At 41.0% G+C, this 20,026-nt stretch overlaps 2 protein-coding genes across 2 annotated transcripts in view; one reads left to right on the top strand and one right to left on the bottom strand.

Moving 5' to 3' along the window:
• lyrm4b (LYR motif containing 4) overlaps nt 1–847 on the bottom strand; it is a 70,104-nt gene extending 69,257 nt beyond the window's left edge. Inside the window, exon 1 of the mRNA XM_079260252.1 lies at nt 747–847. Within this exon, the coding sequence (XP_079116378.1) occupies nt 747–832 (86 nt within the window). The 5' untranslated portion in view covers nt 833–847. The remainder of the gene's footprint in view (nt 1–746) is intronic.
• Nucleotides 848–1,096: 249 nt separating this feature from the next.
• Nucleotides 1,097–20,026, top strand: part of fars2 (phenylalanyl-tRNA synthetase 2, mitochondrial) — a 222,860-nt gene continuing 203,930 nt past the window's right edge. The window contains exons 1-2 of the mRNA XM_079259861.1: nt 1,097–1,115; nt 11,799–11,978. The gene's annotated coding sequence lies outside the window, so the exon portion shown is untranslated. The remainder of the gene's footprint in view (nt 1,116–11,798; nt 11,979–20,026) is intronic.

Below are 20,026 nucleotides of genomic sequence, written 5' to 3'. Positions count from 1 at the left end.
GGGTCAATTGTTTACACCTGTGATGACTATAATTGTCTGTTTGTTTCACTATACACCCTGAGGAAGGCATAAGCCGATACGCGTTGGTGTATTTTTATGATTCTTGCCCATTTTTAAATAAAGGCTTTTTATTCAATCCACTTTCAATGCCTGGATTTTGTCTATTTTTTTGGATTCAGTCCTTTCTCCATGCATTGAATTGGATTACTCTACCTATACCTACATCTTGTAAATGGCACACTGGACTTAGTGGATAGAATTACAAGAAGTCAATTAATATATAATGCTCTTGAAAAAGTATATATTAGCCAAGCTAATGTCGTGCTTAAACCTGATTTCCTGAAGAATAATATTTCTTTTAGGCTTATTAAGCTATTATATTAAATTAATTTGATCTGTTATATTAAATTAATATGAAATCTTTTAAGCATATTAAACAGTTTGTAGCTACTGAACATTTCTTGACTATGTGTAGGTTACTGCATGGGAATTATTAAACTTCAATATGATCACTTTAGTGCATCAGCAGCTGAACAGAAAGCAGAAGCATCTTCTCGACACAAATGACACTTTCATGTGTATTTATTATGTATTATTACTCTGTAAGCTGTCAATGACCCTGAAACTGTCACGTGGCTTCATGTAAACACAACCGCAAGCAGCCACTTTCATCGCTTTTCCTGCCATTAGCAGGGAGATTTAACCCGCCACGGGACCGTTCCCTCCGACTAGACTCTTTTCCTCACCTGTAGTTGTACGACGGGAACTTGCTGCTCTCTTTCAGCATCATTCTGTACAGAGACATCACCTGAGCTCTTGTTGACGCCGCCATGATGCTGCTGGCAACGACGTCTAGCTCCGCGATAATTTATGAGTCAGGACCCCTCATGAAAAGCGACTGAAAATAAGCCTGAGCAAAAATACGCAACTATAAAGCATTTTCTCTCAGGTTTTGTTCGTACTTTTTAGATTGATGTCTATAAATAGTAACTTTGCCTTTATTTTAGTACGATTATCTATAGTAAAGATTATTATAGAATGTTTTTGTGGCGAATAAAGACACAGGCGCGCCTCCGCTGACTTTCCATCAGCCCAACGCTGGAGAGCATCAGAAGGTGAGTTAGCTTTGCTTTTCTTAGCCTTTAAAAACCATGAATTATGCTCAAATGTTAGTTTTTTTTTATGAATGATCTACAACGCGTCGTTAAAGTGCCAGATTGCAGAACACAATCTGTCAGCGTGTCGGGCTTCACGGAGCTTTATTCCCCTGAGAAAATCATTGTTTTGGGTCAACATGTGAGCTCTTCTGCTTTGCACACATGTGACAGATCTGCAGCTGGGAAGTTATAGCCTGTTTCACCTGTCCTTCTTCTGGTTACTTCTACAAACACAGAGCTGAATGAGCCTCAGAAAATACACAAATTAAAGTGAGCACGTGGTTTCTATGGAGACATACGCTCGTGGCTTCTGTGACCTTCTTATTAAGTTAAATAGCTGTAACCTTTCTCCTCATGAGTCCAAAGCTTGACTAAGAATATTTTACAGAGACACAGAATTAACATTTGATGGAAACTGGCTGCAACAAAGCACATGTCACACTAGTGATAGTGGTTTAATCACAAGTGACAGTTTTTTACTAAATAAAAAGTAAGCCAAAATGCAGAAGAAGGTTTAGGAAATTACATAAAACACAAGCAGACTCATCCACCAGAAGTGCATATTGGTTTTCCACAAGCTTAGAATGATCTAGCAATGTAGCAAGAAACCAAAATGAACAAGAAACTCGTAGAGAAAGACAGCATAAAACACTTGAAGTTGGTAGTTTTATTTCTGTTGATTTACTTCTTTGTTCAAGCAGGTCCTTTTAGGACAAGAGTGTCCAACACTGGTCCTCAAGGGCCGCTGTCCTGCAGGTTTTGGTTGTATCCCCGTTTCAACACATCTGGCTTACATTAAATGGATCCAACAGCCTATGAAATTCTGCACAGTGACTGATTAATTTGGGTCAGGTGTGTTGGAGCAGGGGTATATGGAAAACTTGTAGGATTGTAGCCCTCGAGGATTGGAGGTGGACAGCCCTGGTTTTGGACTTTTGACTCCATTCTCTCATTTCAATTTCTTATTTAGCTCTGTTGACCCTTATAGCTCCTTAATTCAACTTTATTTATATGGCGTCAAATCACGGCAATGCCATCTCAAGACGCTTTACAGACAGAAAAGAAAACATAATGAAAGCCAATTCATAATCGCCTATATAAGGAAACCAACAGATTGAGTTGGAGGCTCCAACTCAATCTCCTTCCTGAGCAAGCACACGGCGACAGTGGGAAGGAAGAAAACTCCCTTTTAACAGGAAGGAAACCTCCGGCAGAACCCGGCTCAGGACAGGCAGCCATCTGCCTCTGCTGTGTGGGGGGAAGAGGACAGAAAGACAACAGACAACAGGAACTGCTACTCCCGGCCAGGGAGACCTGCTGAGACAGGAGACATACATGTTAATGAGTATAAGAGAGAGAGAAAGAAGCTCAGTGTATCAGGAAATGTCCCTCAGCAGTCTAAACCTATAGCAGCATAACTAAGGGATGCTAACCATCTCTAGCTATAGGACTTATCAAAAAGATAAGTCTTCAGCCTAGTCTTAAAGGTGGGGAGGGTGTCTGCTTCCCTAACACTAACTGGGAGCTTATTCCATAAGAGAGGGGCCTGATAACCAAAGGCTCTGCCTCCTGCTCGGCTCCTTGAGACTCCAGGAACCACAAGTAAGCCTGCAGTCTGCGAACGAAGTACTCTGCTTGGTATATAAGGAACTATGAGGTCTTTGATATATAGTGGTGCCTGGTTGTGGAGGGCTTTATATGTAAGGAGACAGTTTACAGTACGACAGAGGACAGAGTAAATTACCTCAGAATTCAGGCTAAACCAAAATATATGATGAGACTTTGGTGTTAGTGGTGACTTCAGATACCAAGTATATGCTTTCAAGCGCAGATAAACGGAAATTATTTCATTATACTACTTTTATCTTTTCTCCAACCAGGCTTTATGTGTAGCCTCACACTCTTTACTATATATAGTTACTTCATGCAAGAACATGTGGTCCATTCATACTCCACTATATATATGAGGTAAAAATCAACCATCATGATGCCAAGTCGCCAAACCCTAAGCAGCAGATTGACAGTTATATCTCAATAAAGCTGCTATTAAATCAGATTTTAGCAGAGTAGAACAGCAATGTGAAAATGCGTTTGCGGTGCGTTCACACCAGCATAATCCTGCTTTATTTGACCAGAAAGCAGTGATGGCCCAATGAAGCTTTATAAAATCATAAATTTCTCAGGGCATCATGCAACACATAAGAAAACTTGTAATCAGGATCAACAACATACAACACAAGTAGAAATAAAAAGATAGATAAATTGACCAGAGAAGGATAATAATAACAACTGCAACATCTTCAAAGTGTTTACAAAGTGGGCTCTAAGTATAATAGAGTAGCATGGATCAAAGGGCACTTGGCAGAATGAACCAGATATCAGACAAGAAAAAAGAATTGATTGGGAGCACCTTCATCATGATTTCAGCAGTATCACTGAGTTTCTTTTTTTACTCCATTTACAAAAAGGTGGAACTGAGCATGTGAAGAGTGAGAGCAGGGCTACTAACTTGCTGTGAATGCAAGCATGCATGTCAGCATTCCACTACATCTGTGTTTACTTGTTGCAAGCAACCGAAGCATGATGCTGCCAAAACTATCAATACAGGAGGTCACGGCTAGCGGACTGTAAGCACCGCTTAGACGCTGAAATAGTGAAAAGGCGTGTCTGCCAGTGTTGTGGAAAAATGTGGAGGAAAATCCTCTCGACACCACAGATCAGAGACATGGGGACTGAGAGTAGAGAAAGCTTCTTTAATTATCCAGACAAACTGACAGAGATTCAGTGTGCACACGAGGACGGCTGCTCACAGCAATTCCAATCAGCTTATAACTTGTATTTTCCTGCAGCCCCCTGCAGAAATACTTCCTTACATGGGAAATCATGTGTCATCTTACACAGGTTGCTAATTATACACTGTTCAAGTTAGACATCTGTTGACTTGTTGCCGCTACGGTTGCTTTTGCAACAACCACCTGTTGTTTAGAAAGTTAGAAATTACCTTGAATTGCTCTATTTCCCACACCATAAACACTGTATTTCAACCATAGACTGTATATAAAAAGATGGCTGTAGCCTCTGTGACGTCACCTGTAGGTTTCTGAAGAGCTGAATTGAAACTCGGTGGGTGGTTCCTACCATCGCCATGTTGGCAGAGGCATGCGGTCATCTCACCCGGAAAATATAAATATGGGCAAAGAGGTGGAGCTGATAGGGGGGCTGTGAGCGTCATGGTGGATGATTGACATCGAGCGAACCCCAAGCTTTCTGTAGCTAAAAGCTAACCGAGCTAACCCGGAGATAACAGGAGCTAACCAGATAACGGAGGTAAGCAGGCTAAAGCTAAGTCACGTTGTTAACCAGCTAAAAACCGCGGTTGTTCTATGTTCTTCTTACTTGAAGCGGGAGATCAGGTACCTGTCAATCAAAATGACACGCCCCTAAATATGCAGAACCTCGAGATTAAATTACTTTTAAACAGGCGAGTTAGAAAAAAATTCACTCCCCCCACAGTTGTCATGAAGGTAAACCTGACCTATTAAACCTAAAATGTTTTTTGAACCAGGCTGTAAACATGTTTATTTCTGCTGTGAAGTTGGTCTTTTTTAACATGGGAGTCTATGGGGATTTGCTCTGGTTTAGAGCCCCTAGTGGATGAAGGGGGAACTGCAGTTTTATGAACTTCCGCATAGGCTTCACTTTTTACCACCGGAGGACGCCGCTTGATTTTAACAGCATTTCTGGAAACAACGGTGTACCAATTCTGTTGCCAACTGTTAAGGAATGTTTGTAAAACCATACTGACACTGATAGTTGGGAACAAAGTCCAAGAACCCCTTTTCAACACTATCAGCCATTGTTTTTACCTCAGATCTTGTGTTTATGTACCGTTCATATGAGCGCCTCCAGTGTTTAAGTCAATATTACAACTCGTCTATGTGACATGAACATGAGTGGCCTACATGCCAGACAAATTCTAGGAATGTGAAGCAACCATGATATGTATGTGGATGCTTTGCGAACAGCAACTATCCCAGCTCTTAAGCTGGATTTATACTGTGCATGAGGTTGGTCACGCCATCACCGCCATATGCTCTACGTAGGTCTGCAGAAGGCCAAAGTGGCATTCTGCCACTTGCAGAAGTTCTCCCTTGGGATTGGTCAGTTTGTAATGATGTTTCTGAATTTCTGGAATTTCTCAGTGAGTTTGCGTAGTAATCACGAAAGAGAAACTGCAATTTGGCGCTCGAGTGTGAGAGCACATTTATCTAGTGTCCGCTGCGCCGGCCCTCCCATACGCCGATGCCACGAGAGTATTACTCCGGCTTTAAACCTGCTACTTCCAAGCAAGACCTTTTCTTTTATTCTTGAGGCCCCGAAAATAATATGACATCATTTTGTTCTCGCGGACATGGTGAAGACAGTTCTCAACACATCAGGCTGGCAGAACTTTTTTCTTGTTGGGCTCCGAGAAGTATGGCGTGATTACTTGGATATTTGAGGTTGTTAAGATGGGAAAGCATGAAGCCTCCGCATTTTTGCTGTTGCTGCTAAACGGATTGTTTTGGTAAAACAGCTGTGCGGTGGTAGAAAGTATGAAAATTTTTATAACGTGTGGGATTAAACACACCCAGCTGCGTGCAAAACATGCCTGCTGCGGACAAAGTTTCTCATTAAATATGAAATAACCGGGTTCATTAGGGGTGGGAAAATTGAATTAAAAAATGAAATATCAGGATTTTTTGCTTCACAATTTTAAAATGGATTTTTTTTGGTTAAAAAATCATTTTATTTTCAAATAAATAAAAGTAATCCATTATAAAATTTTTGTCATTTTTATTGTTTTTATTGATCTTTTTACTTGCCTTATTGGGTATTATAGCAGCAGAATGATGGTCTGGCTGCTGTGTTGTTTCTTCCTGATTTAAATCAAGAAAAATGTCGTGCAAAAAAAAAAAAAAAAAAGTTTTATAATTTCTTTTGTTATTAATCTACAAAAGTCAGCAATATTGAAGAATTGTGAGAATAGCAATTTAAATCAAATCGGCACCCTAAGAAATCTGAATCGAATCGGGACAAAAGCATGTCGTCACAGCCCTATTGCACATAAAAGCAGACATCGCCACCCACAGTGATTCCTCCCCGCTGCAGATGAAACTTCTCATGGAGTATGAATGGCAAGAACAGAGTTGTCGCTTGTCGTAGAGGATGGAACAAGCCACTGGTGTCAAACTCCAGTCCTGGAGGGCCGCTATCCTGCAGGTTTTTGTTGTCTCCACGCTCCAACCCACCTGACCGAAATTCAAAAATTGGCTGACAAGAAGCTGCTGGATCCATTTGATTTGAACCAGCTGTGTTGGTAGAGGGAAACAACAAAAACCTCCCGGATACCGGCCCTCCAGGACTGGAGTTTGACACCCCTGGAAGCTTTACTCAGCCCATCTGGGTGTTGCAAACAGATGGAGAATTTCTTCAATCTCTACCTGCATGATCTGGTTGTGTATGGTCCACTATATTCTGATGTCACATGATTTTAGTTAAACTCATGTGTTCACATGAATCCTAAAAGTCTGCTTTGGGAGTGTGTGTTGAAATAATTGGTATGGTGATGGAACTGTCAGTAAGTGGTGTGTGGACAAACACAGGTGTGTAAGTATTTGTGTGTGTGTGTGTTTGTGTGGGTGTGTGTACAGTGTCCTCTTTAGCTATAGATGTGTAAAAGGTCAGACGATTCCTGCTGTCTTTGAGTAGAAAGGTCATCACTGCTGCGTGTGAGCGCGTGCGCGTTCATATGTGTGGGAATTCAGGGTCCTGCTTGTGTGGAGCAGTCTACCTTCAGTTGTTGGTAAAACCAACATGATACATGCCGTCACTTCCTACAGCAAGAAATAGGAGCGAGGAAAGTTGTCACCTCCTGGATTTAACTTTCACGGCCTCTTCATCGGGTCCGCCTGTTTAGTTGCTTGTTAACAGAAATGTCTTTACAGCCAATCACATGTCAGCAACTTGTTTAAAATTAAAATTATTCCACTACTGCAGGGATCACCATTCCTGGTCTTCGCAGGCCGGTGTCCTGCAGGTTTTCCAAGTGACCCTGCTGGAAAACTCCTGTCTCAGACTCAGACCAGCTCTGCACATATCTGATAAATACACTCGATTTGAATCAGGTGTGTTGCAGCAGGTACACTTGGAAAACCTGCAGGACACCAGCCCTCGAGGACCTGGATTGGTTATCCCTGCACTCCTGCAAGAGTAGATGCACCCCCATCCTGTTGTAAACAGTATAAGGACAATAAATGGCATTCAGGTTCAGATTCTGAACTAAATGTTGGTCGTGTAGAATTGGTCAACATCAGTGGTTCCCCACCTATTTTCTTTGAAGATCCCCTTCATGCAAACAGCCCTCAACATGGTGAAACAAGCTCCTAAAGGCGGGGCAGATTTTTGTGAAGCAAGTTCTGATGACGCCATTAGTGGACTTTGGTACCTGCTTTAACTCTTTATTGAGTGAAGAACCGTACTTGTCCATAAAACGTGTCTGCATGTTAACGTGTCTTCATAGTCCACAAAGTCCTAGAACCACAGTGAGTAGATCAGGCTACATGTATTCCAGCTACTTCACTGAGATGAGTTTTCAGTATGAGGACAAGTAAAAACCGTAGTACTGACTACTTACTGTTGTGTAACTTTTGTCAGTTTTGGAAAAAGTATGCAAGTTTTAAAGTCTTGTAAAATAACCTAAAAATATAAAAACAATGGGATTGAAAATGGAAATTTCAAAGTGTTTTGAGCTAAATCTGTGTTTTATTTCTTGTTGGGTCACTAGATTGTGCTGTGGGGTTATGTATGCAGTGGGGGCAGCTTCAGGTAGAGCTCATGTGTCGATCCGGAAGGGCTTCCAGATTTCTGACCGCTGTGGCAAGGTGTGCATGAGCGTTGTGGGATTGCCAGAGTTATGGGCACTGTGCACTTGCTGGGAAGCAATAAACTGGTGATACTGAAACCATGATGGAGCCTTATGGGTTGAATTCTACTCGCCACTTAGCGGCTACGGATTGATGCCTCACTAGCGTAGCATTGCACTGGCTGTCATTTCAATGATTGTCCAAAACGGCTAGAGAAGACAAGTGTTTTTAACCTCCCAAAAGGCTGGTTTTATGTGAATTACATGCATGTAGTCTTATCTTTAACTCAGGCTCTGTATAGTCAAAGCCCCGCGGATACCTTGTGTTTCCTAAAGATCCTCTTGGAGGGTTGTGGGTCACAGGTCAGGAAATGCCGGTCAAGATGACTTGCCAAAGTTCAAACTGAACATCAGAATGGTCCTTCCCCCTTCGGCAGAGTGTTTCTGAACCAAGATCTGTTCTACAACTTCGAACAGGGAAGTCCTGAACCAGTTCTGAGTATTTCATCCGCCTCCCAGTCGGAGCATCTAGGAAATAACTGGTTTGCAGGTTGTGCTTTTTACACAGACTCTGTTCTGGTTCTGGTTCTGTTCTGGAGTCTCAGGGCGCATTCACACCGGCGCATGTTGGTTCACTTCTGACGAACCCTGGTTTGCTTCCACAGAGTCACAATCACAGCTCATCCATGTGAGCTATCTTATTTACTTCCACCAAGATTGAGGTCATTGTATTCTGTCTGTCTGTCTGTTTGCTGGTTGGTTGGTTGGTTGGTTGTCAGCAAGCAACACATATCCAAAAATCATGACCAGATTTTGACCAAAATGTCAGAAATGTAAAAATGACGAAGTGATTAGATTTTAAGGGGGAGGATCACTGCCTGGATTCGGGATTTTTTCCTTCAAGGACTCTGAGTTCTTCTAGTGTGAAATGATGATGCTGATTCTCTGGACAAAATCACACAGCGACTCTCTGAGAATGTTTGAGTTTGGTATCTCCTTCAGACAGCAAAAAAGATAATTTCAAACACAGTAAAAACAGTGTTTCCTCTAATAGAATTTCACCTTTAAAGGTTAGTTTGATATCAGAACATTTTGAAGACACTGAAGTCCGCGAAGTTAACTTGCCTACAAACAAGACGCGCGTTGTTAGACTTCAGCCTGAGAAGTCAAATACTTTCCAATTAATTTATCACTCTAATTAATTAAGTTCACTTTTAATTAGTCTCATTACTCCTTGCTGATGAGTTTTGGTTTGTGAAATCTCTTCCGCCTGAGTCGAACCGGGGATGTGTTTTTGTGTGTTGGGCTGGTAGATGCACAACTCTGTGGTGGATCAATAAGAAGGACTTCCTTCATCTCCAGCCGACCGGAGGACAGACTCTGCATTTCATCCCAGCTTTGACTCTGATTCCTGCAGGTCTGTCGACGCTGCTGTCGGTGTTCACGCTGGGACCGAAGTGTGTTTTTTACCCACCTGCTATGATCACATCCTGCCACAAAAGTTCACTGAAACATTCAACAACCAAATACAAAGTTAATTTAAATGTTGCACAAACAAGACGTCCATCAGTCTTAATGTTTGCTGTGAGTTTCCTCCTGAGAGAAATCTGTCTGAATTATATTTCATGTGGAGACAGCAGCCTGATGCTTAGAGCTGAAGGTGTTTAGTTCTTGAAGCAATAAAAAGTTAAGATGACTGTGAGGATTAAATTAAAATGATTTTGATCTGCAGAGAATTGGACAATAAGATGATTCTTAATCGAAAAAGTTCCGTTCTGATGCAAAAGTCACACAAATCCGGTCTGATGGATTCCCGCTAGATTCTTACAAACGTTTACGACTGATGCAATCCATCACAGATGGATGCTGATTCACAAAAAGATGCTTGAGGGCTCAACATCATTTTTGTTGACACAAACTTTGTCAAACTTTTGACCAACCAGAGAGCTTAATTTTCCGGTAATATCAAATCAGGAGCAGCCAATGAGCAACAGGTTAGCAGAAAGTTCTGTGTGAGAAGAAAAATAAAGCTTCTCTGTGGCTGGAATAAAGGCAAGAATATGTTTTTGATGCACCGTGACGCCAAAAACTGTCTGCTTTGGTTTTTGTGAGGATAGCAGGTTATATGTAAGTTTAAATTAGAGAATTTGTGTTTGTGTCAATACCAGTATTTTCTCCTGAAAGCCAAACTTGAGAGAATGATATGAGAAAAGGCTTGGTCGTCGTTACTAAAACTGTTGTTTTGGTCCCCCTTTCTGCAGCTATATTATACATTAATGTTACATTATGTCAGCCTCATAAACAGCTGAGACATGAAAACAATCTGGATGTTGACTGGGACTAAAAGGGTTGAGCTTAGATATACATTTTTACATGAAAAAAGACAGCAGGTGTGCCAAAAAGGTAAAAATGCTCCAAAAAACGCTCCCAAATGTATGTAAACAAGGATGTCCGTTTCAAGTATTGTAATACGTTGTTGCCCTTATACTTCTGTGTCTTTTACGTTGCCATGGTTAAGTCAGACCACTAGTTCCGCTGGGTTCACTTCAATGTTTTGACACTGGTTGGTAGTGGTGATAACCACTATAATAAGTTGTTTATAACTGTGATGGGTCGTAGCAGTGAAGCACAGTCAGGCACAGGTTTAAAGTGAAAAAAATAGGGTTTTTATTATGACCCGAAAAGAAAAAGTTGTTTTAACATAAACGAATAAACCAGGCCTACAAAAGAGGTCAACTGAACAAAACTATAATCAAAGAATTTGTAACAGAAGTAACTCAAACAAAATGAAACAAACTGCCCTAACAAATGACACACAAGGGGGAACTTAAATAGTGGCTGATCAGCCCAAACAAAACCAGACAAAGGGGATGACACACAAAAACCTAACTAAATGAACAAGAGAAAACCCTAAATTTCCCCTCCCATTTCTGCCACTGGTTTGGTCCAGTTAGCTGGCTCCACCCTGGGGCCACCTGCTGGTTCACAGCCAAGGGACTGGAGCTGCCGGAACTCAAGGAAAGAACAAATAAAAACAATAATACCGTCATAACATAAACTAAAATGCGCGCTTTTTCAGAACAGTTGTGATGCTACATGAAACTGTCTAACAAAAATATTGGTCTGTAAATTAAATCCTGGTTGAACAAAATAAGTCTAAGTGCATTTTGATATCACCTATGTGTGGCTGTAGACAAAGCCATCACAATAACCTTCTAAAAACACAAGAAGTGAAAGAAGAAAACCACCATAGCTCAGTCCAAAAAGTCACCTTGTGCCCACCGGTTGTGCGCTTGTGTTAATGGGTTTGAGTGTGTAGTGTGACAAAACTGTGTGTCCATCTGGATGTTAAGGTTTAATTAAGAACCAAGTTTGTCTTTTTGGGAGCATACTGATAAATCTGCAGTTGTATCACATATTGGTGCAAATATTTAATATTTTATATTAAATATAAATATTTAACTGGAGGTCTGATCGTTGTCCTGCTGCTCTGGCGAACTCTGACAGAAAGTAATCCTCTGATCTCCTGCTCACGGGGAGGACTTTTCATGCTCCTCCTGGCTGTTTTCCGCAACCTGAAGCTGAATGAAGTGAGAGGAGCTGCTGTGAGTTGGAGGAACTCCTCACTGCGTCCTGATGAGTTTGTTTGATGCATCCGCCGGTTGTTTCTCACTTTGTGTCACCGCTGCGAGCTGCAGATTGAGTTTTCCATCTCGTGTCTCCTTTCTGCCTGGCAGATCAAGGACCCCAGCGTTCCTCCCTATCGACCGCTTCCTTCCGTGTTCAGACCTGTGGAAGAATCCGTCCGGGACGCATCAGCCTCGTGACCCGAACCTGATCACCGGGACCCAGTCTCCGTTCATCCAATCACCCTCTCCTTCTCCTGCTGCAGATCCATAGGACTTCTCTCCTGAGCTGTGAGTGTTTCTGTGTGTGTGTGCTTGTATTTTGGCGAGGAAACGTCTCACTAATGTCTGCTCTGCTCTCTAATCTGCTTTTATTTCACATCTTTATCGACAATAAAAACGACACGGAGGCAACAACGGGAACGAGTTGTACAAACAAACCGAGAATAAAAACACATCAGTGGGTTAACTCATGATGACATTTACTCAAAGTGTTGAATAAAACATGACTGACTCACAGTCAAAAGCTCCTGAACGAGTTTCCAAATTTTCTGAATGTCATAGCAGCATTAAGAGCAACAACAGCGGCATTTACACTTCACTCCGGATGAATATTTTATGGCTCTGACCCGTGTGTCGCTGCGCCCGGGCCCAGTTCTGCTGAAGGCTTCCCGGGCCGTGGCTTTTCTTTGCTGTGTTTAATGTCACGCTTCGGGCCAAAGGGATGCAGACCGCCGCTGCAAATGTAAACAAACGCGACCTCTGCTTTAATTGGCAGGAACATGTAAATGCAGTGGAAATGAGGTGAAGCTTTGATGTGGGGCGGAGAGGCTCCAGAGAAGGTCCAAATCAAAGGATGCAGCACTGGACCGGGGGGGGGGGGACATCTGTGTCTGAGATCTGTGCCGTTCAGGGGGGTGAAGATGTGCAGGGTCACAACTCAAACTGTTGATATGTGGCAGGAATAGAAGCGTGCTTCAGGGTTTGCTGTAGTTTTAAGTTGATGCTAAACCAGCTCACGAGGGGTTTATAATACAGATTTTATGATATTTATAGTATTTTTATAATGGAACACAATAATTCACAATAATTTAGAACAAATTTATAATTTTCTCAAGTTTTGTACACATTTAAGTTGCATAAATAACAAGAAGTGTCCATCACACACTTTAATTCATGCAGGAAGTCTCAGATTCTATGTTGTTTTTTACTTTTTTGTTTTACTGAAATGGATTGTTTTCATCAAATTCCTACATACTTTTTTTTTTTTTTTTTTCTTACCTATTTCTCTTATTTGATCTTATTTATCCACTTTTGCTGCTATGTAATTTAAGCTTTGTATCATCATGGCCGAGCGTCTTTATTATTTCTTCCCTGCTTCTTAAAGCAAGCAGCTCGCTGCTAAAGCAGATCCTCCAACTGTCCCGCCGGCATCCTGAAGCGGTTTTGGTCCGGCTTCAGATCCTGGATTAAACAATGAAACTCCTCAGTGCGTGTTTTTTGTCTTTTCTTTTGCAGCAGCAGCAGCACTGTTGTTGTTGCCGTGGCAAACTGGTAAACGCTGCGATAAATGTTGCGATTTGTTTTAAATTTTCATCATTTGTTCGCAGTTTCACATCATACTCTGTGTAAATAGACAGAAACTTTGATAATTCACCTCCGAATTATTCACAATTTCATGGTGTTTGTTTGCATCAGTCCTGGTGTGTAACTGACTTGTAAATAAACAGCTGTTAACTCGTCCGCAGACGTTTTTTACACCTGAGGCGTGTGTTTAGGATTTGGTGAAGATGAATAAAAAGAGTGGTGGTTGGTTCCTTCAGTATTGGCAGAGGACTTCCTGAATACATCCAAGCCTCACCAAAACTCAAGAGACATGGAAACTCTGAATCCTGAATAGGAAAATGTCAAGTTTCTAGTCTATTCCAAGTGACACAAGGTTCTTACTACAACCTAGTTTTTTATTTTGGGTTTCACAACCTGGGAAAATTGTTTGACGGGGACCTTTTTCACTGCTGCGCCGCTACACATGCAGCAGAACGGCGGTGTTATTGAAGCACTGACAGATGGCTTCAGCAACTTTATGTTTTAGTTCAACATAGAGAAATGAGGAGCCGTATCAGTTAGGGCTGTGACGATATGCTTTTGTCCTGATTTGATTTGATTCAGGTATTGTGGATGCCAATTTGATTTAAATTGCGATTCTCACAAAAAAAAATGACAAAACTTTTTTTTTTTTTGCTCGTTATTTTTCTTGATTTCAATTAGGAATAAACAACCCAGTAGCCAGACCATCATTCTGCTGCTATAATACCCAAGAAGACATATAAAAAGATTTAAAAAAAACCCATAAAATTTACAAAAGTTTTATAATGGATTATTTTTATTTATCTGAAAAATGAAACAGATTTTTCACCAAAAAAAAAAATCCATTTTAAAATTGTTTAGCAAAATATCCAGATATTCAATTTTTCGATTCGATTTTCCCACCCCACTGTCCATGCTTTTATGTGCAGTGAACCACTGTTGAGGCAGGTCGGGGTTGTGCACGGTGTCCGTGTCTTCATATGCTACGCGCTGTAGAGACCTTTGTATTTTCTCGCTGTGTCGACCAGCTGTTTTCATGGGTGAGAAATCCGTTGAAAATTTGATTGAGGACAAGATGTGACCAATCAGTCTGACAGTGGTTCAAAACTTCTCCTGGTGTCAGGTGCTGCTGACTCACAACAGGTAGCTTGTCTTCCCATATGAACCTACCTGTTGAGAGTAAAATAGTTTTAATTGCTTCACTAGTTTCCACCAGATCCAGGTTTCAGGTCATATTTGGGTTTTATCAGCTCCAGATAGAAATCCCAACTAAAACATCCAGTGTGGCCTTCAGCTCATGCTTGGCTGTAAATCCAGTTGTTAGTCTCTGATCAAGTCAAGTACATCAACTTTAATCTGGGATGAGCAGGCGCGAACGGAGCGCCGGGAGCTCATTTAGTGTTTTGAGCTGGTTTTGTGTGGCCTGGAAGGTAGCGATAAACTCCACCATGCAGAAATAAAGTTAGACTGAGATCTGAAATAAAGTAATGAAAGAAAAAAAGCAAGCCAAGCACTGCATCATGTTTTACTGCCTGAATTCATTAGTGCTTAATTTGAATAATAAAACAGTAAACCCGGCTGGGATTTAATGTGTGTGTGCTCGAGCTGAATCTTAAGAGTTGCAGCCAAGGTGATTAACTGCCTAATGGCTGTTTTCACATTTACTGTAGTGTTCTGTCTCCTGGCTGCTTTCCTGATGGTGCTGTGGTGAAGCAGCGGCAGCTTTTGGTTGATGACTGTTGCTGAGTATCAAACTGTTATGAGGCTTCGCAATTTTTTTTAATGTCTTTTTTTTCTAAGAGTACATCAAATATGTTCCAAAGTGTCCCTGCTGATGCCTGACCCCTGAAACTAAAGGATATTAAGAAGAGTCAACAATTGACTGCAGCATCATTCCTGAAATGCAAGATTTTTTACTGTGAGGGATGAAATGTGGCAAAACTACTGTAGCGCAAAGATGAATATCTCTTAGGAAATGTACAAAAACTAAAAACCATATCCGGAGCTTGTCTGAAATGCATATTACCTCCAATTTCTAAAGATTAATCCCAGTATGGACTCTGCAACACTTTCCAATCCCAAAAAAACCCCCAAACCAACACCCCTGGCTTTAGCCTTATTTTTATCACTGTTCGGGTAGTTGGTGGTGACTCATCTTATTTGGGGTCAAGGCATTGTGTTAATTTAACATCCAAATGGCTCCATCACCCTGAAAAAGTAGAAGTCACCTCTACAAACCAATGGAGTTTTGGTGGGGGAGCCAGGACTGGGCCAAGGTTTCTTTTTATGTCATAACACAATGTCCAAGTCAACGCCTAAGAGATGGCAGACCCGAGTAGAAGCCATGCTGCTGCTAGCAAAGGGACATAAAGGACAACATGAGGCACTTCTGAAGCAAAATATTCTAGACTCCCCTACAGTTCCTGTAGGACATCATTAGAACGATTTTATCTCTGTGGGGTCAGTCAGCATTTTGATTACACACATGGTTTTCCAGTCTTTTGCTCATATTGAATGGAAAGTAGGCGGTAACATAGTCCATCACAGGCCTTGTTACTTCTCACTGTTGCTTTGTACAGGTATTCTTTTCCATCACAGGTATCTCTTCTGTATAAGTCTGATATTTTACTGATTCTCTGGCCATGGAGCTGGATTTGTGAGCCAGTGTTTAAAAAAAAAAAAAAAGCTAGTCAGCCTACCTCCTCTGTGTTTAGGGATTATGTGCTTCTTATCCGTGGTGATCAATAAGTGGCAGCCATTTAACTTGACCAGGATATCAGGGGATGTTTGGATGGGAAGGTGACCACTACACCTTGATGTGCTAAAGTAAAGGGTAGAGTGACCTACTTACAGGAACAAAACATGGGGAATTAGGACAAAATGGTGGGGTCGTGGGGAGGAAGTGGGAATTTGGGATTTGACCTCAGTTCTGCGACTGTAGCTCAGGAGGAAGAACAGTTGTCTTTCAACTTGAAAGTTGGAGGATCGATTCCAGGCTTCCCCTGACTGCGTGCCGAAGTGTCCTTGGGCAAGAAACTGAACCCCAAGTTGCCTCTCGATGTGCCTATCTGGGTATATATGTACGTCGCTTTGGATAAAAGCGTCTGCTAAATGACTGTAGAATACAGTTATTACCAGTTGGGTGCTGAAATCAATTAAAAACTGCCATAACATATCATACAATGGAGAAGGTCAATAATGAAACCTAAACCCAAACTGGTGATCTCTCAGTAAGTAAATAATTCACAATATTTTCAGGTGACCCTGAATACTAGGGCTGCAAATTACCTGTTTGATTGTGTTTCAGTTGTTGTCAATATCTCAAATTCAGGGCTTCTCCACAAGTAGCAGATATCTCACAAACAAAGATATTTTTCTCTGATTTGTGCTGCCATCCACACCAAAACGCAGATTTTATGCACTCAAAAGCGAAAAGTGAAGATGTGTGAATACTCCGTTTGCACGTCTGCACATGGACGTATATAACCGGGGTTGTAGGTTTAGAAACGTTGCTGTCTGTGACAGAAAATGCAATGATGCCACATGTGTGACCTTTGTTTACAACAGCATGGATGTCCTCAAAACTGTGTTGGCGTTATCCGTTATCCAGGTGCTTTGTTTGTTTGTTTGTTACAAGCTCAAATACTGCTCCAGATAAACAACCGAAGGATGACAATTATTTTTTGCCGCCAAACCGTATCACGTTAGAGGCATGTTTCATGTTTTGTGGAAGAAATGTCGTGAGATGAACGGTTATTCTGAATGGATAGGATTAGGGGCTATACTGCCACCCAAAGGTTTGAAATGCTTATGAATGTTTTTAACAACGCGGTTATGTGTGGATGGATTTGTTTATTTAAAAACAAGGTTGTGTGGATTCTTCTTTTTCTTTTTTTTAAAATTTTTTCTTTTTCTATTGGCTGGAGGAGAGAAGATATTTGGTTTTACAAAAACCCAGCTACATATGGACAAGGCCTCAGTCACAATAAGATTTCAATAAGGTTCAATTCAGGTTCCACACATTAATATGTAAACTCAGTAATTTTATTACCACCAAAAATAAATGAAAACATTGTTCCAAATTTTTATTCCTCAGCTCAAGTTATTTAAATGGACTGATTTAAATAAGGAAACATGTTTGTATGACTAAGTCGGGCTAGTATTTAATGGAAAATGACGTGCCAGGGAAACTCAAAACACAACCATTTTCATAATAAAATTGTGTCTGAGATCGTCATTGTATTGATAAAATGGGTGGGTTGGGAAGGGTTCTGATTGGCCCAGTAATGGTACGGTTCAGTTTGCTTGTATGAGAAATCTTTTTAAAAATGGAAATACTTAATTCTATCCTATGAAGGGCGCAATCCAGCAGGCTTTCCATGTATCCCGCATGTATTCAGGTGTGTTGATGCAGGAATACATGGTAAACCTGCTGTATTGCGTCCCTCATAGGACAGATCTAGGTACCCCTGCTGTATATTTGCACCGTACTACTCTGACCAGCACCACTCAGTGGAAATGGCCCATTACTTCAGTTTATGAGAATCAGTAACAGTCTGCAGGACTGTCATGATGCAAGATGTTGGGGCAATTGGACTGCAGGATAGTTTGCAGGATATTTTTATCCCTTATAGTAACTTTTATCTCCTCAGACGTGACATTTAATGTCACAAAGGAGAAAATGCTGACTTTCATTTTCTCCTTTAGATCTTTGCAATCTGCAAGCATTACATTTTTACAGATGTTTAATATTATGGCTTTAAATTCTTTGTAAAATTAATGTGTTTAGTCATTTCAGTTACTGCATTAAAACAAGTTGAAAGAGAAAAAGGACCAAATGAGGATTGATTCTCTTATTTCCTGACACCATCTGCTGCATCGACAGACTGAAGCGCAAACACTTTACCAGCAGGTGTTGTATGCTTTATCTTTTTTGTTCTTCTTTTAGGTTAATTTCCTTTCCATGTTTCTATGAAACAGGCAGTAAAAACAAAGTGTTTGTCTTTTCACTCCTTTTCCTTCTGTCTGTCCATATTTAGCTGTTTCCAGTCTAAAGGTTGGATAAACTGTCTGACTGATTAACTTGCTGTATTGTACAGTGGCTCTTTGCCTCTGAGCGGGATTTCCCAGGAGGCCCATCTTCCTCTTCCTCTCCTGCGTTCTTTGTTTGGTTGTAAATGAGGTTGGACCTCTGGTGTGAAACACTAACCACATTAGAAGAGTTGAGTGTTAATGACAGGGCGTCGCGTAACGACATTGGCGTGTTTCAGGTCAGCCGTGGGGGTTTAAGGGCAGGTTTATTAATCTAGAAGAATCAGACTGAAGATGCAGGTTTTTCTTTTCTTTTTTATGCTATACATTTTCTTCCTTTCATTTTTTTCTATCTTTTATTAGGCTTATTACTAAAGACCTTTACGCACCTATTAGGAATATTTGGGCAATATTTTTCTCAGTGAATCAATGTCAAGTCAATGGGAATGTTGACATCATTGACACAGTTCTACCAATTTTATTGAGGGGAATCTTATTATTTTCGCACCCTGTGCGAGCTATGCGAGTGTCATCTGTCATTGCGACTTCAAACAACGAGTCACCATGGCCGATCATTTGTTATATTTACCTGCTTCTTTACACTTGCAGCAGACTGAGGACGTCCTAACGTCTGTCTTGAAGCGGTTGTAGTCCAGCTTCAGCTCCTGGATTAAACAATGAAACTCCCAAGTTCTCCTCTCATCTAGAACAGGATGAACCCAGTGCCTCCTTTTTTTTCTCTTTACTTTTGCACCATCAGCATAATATTGTCATCTATTGATGTGGAATCCATCTTTTAGAATTCATTAGTTGTTTGCAGTTCTGCATCTCACTTGGTGTGCATAAACAAAAACGCTGATATTTCACCTGAGTTATTCAAATTTTTGTGTCATTTATTGACATCAGTTCTGCTATGCAAAGGCCTTTACCCTTTACTTATTCCATTTTGTTTCCCCTTTCCGGTGTTACTTGTTTTCCAAGGCGAGCGTTCATAATTTGTTTGTAAAAACTGGTTATCTGATGGTATCGTCCCGCTGCAACAAGGCCACGTTAACTAAGTCAATTTGAGTTTATCTTGGATTTGAGCGAGGAGGCGGGATCATCAAAAATAATACCAGGCAAATTTATTAGTAAAGCACATTTCATGCACAGATGAAAGCATTAAAAAGTACTAAAACGCAGCAAGAAATAGGAAAAATCACAATAAAATAATTAAATGATTAAAAGTAAGATCAGTTAAAAGTTACCATGCAGATTTCAGGCAGACGCATGAGGAAAGAAATGTTTTTAACCTGGTTTTGAAATTGTCTGCAGTACATATGGTGAGAGTTTAAACTCCATTAACAGTTTGTTCCACATGTTAGCATAACAGCTAAATGCTGCTTCTCCATGTTTACTTTGGACTCTGGTCTGGACTCGTTGACCTGAGTCTTTCCATCAAAGAACCCTGCTTGGTTTATATTATCCGAACATATCACATATATGTCCTGGGAAATGTAACGTTCTGCTCTAACATGCTAACTTCATTTAGCTACGGTGGGAGCTAGCTTGAGCTCTGCTGTCATCAGAGACAAATTAGCGGCTGCGCTAATTGTTGAGCGCTTACAGCAGCAGTCTCTATCCCATCTGCTTGTGTGTGTGTGTGTGTGTGTGTGTGTGTGTGTGTGTGTGTGTGTGTGTGTGTGTGTGTGTGTGTGTGTGTGTGTGTGTGTGTGTGTGTG

The sequence above is a fragment of the Telmatherina bonti genome (assembly GCF_933228915.1).
Source record: "Telmatherina bonti genome assembly, chromosome: 20".
Classification (NCBI taxonomy): Eukaryota; Metazoa; Chordata; class Actinopteri; order Atheriniformes; family Telmatherinidae; genus Telmatherina; species Telmatherina bonti.
This window is presented reverse-complemented; position numbering and strand designations above follow the sequence as displayed.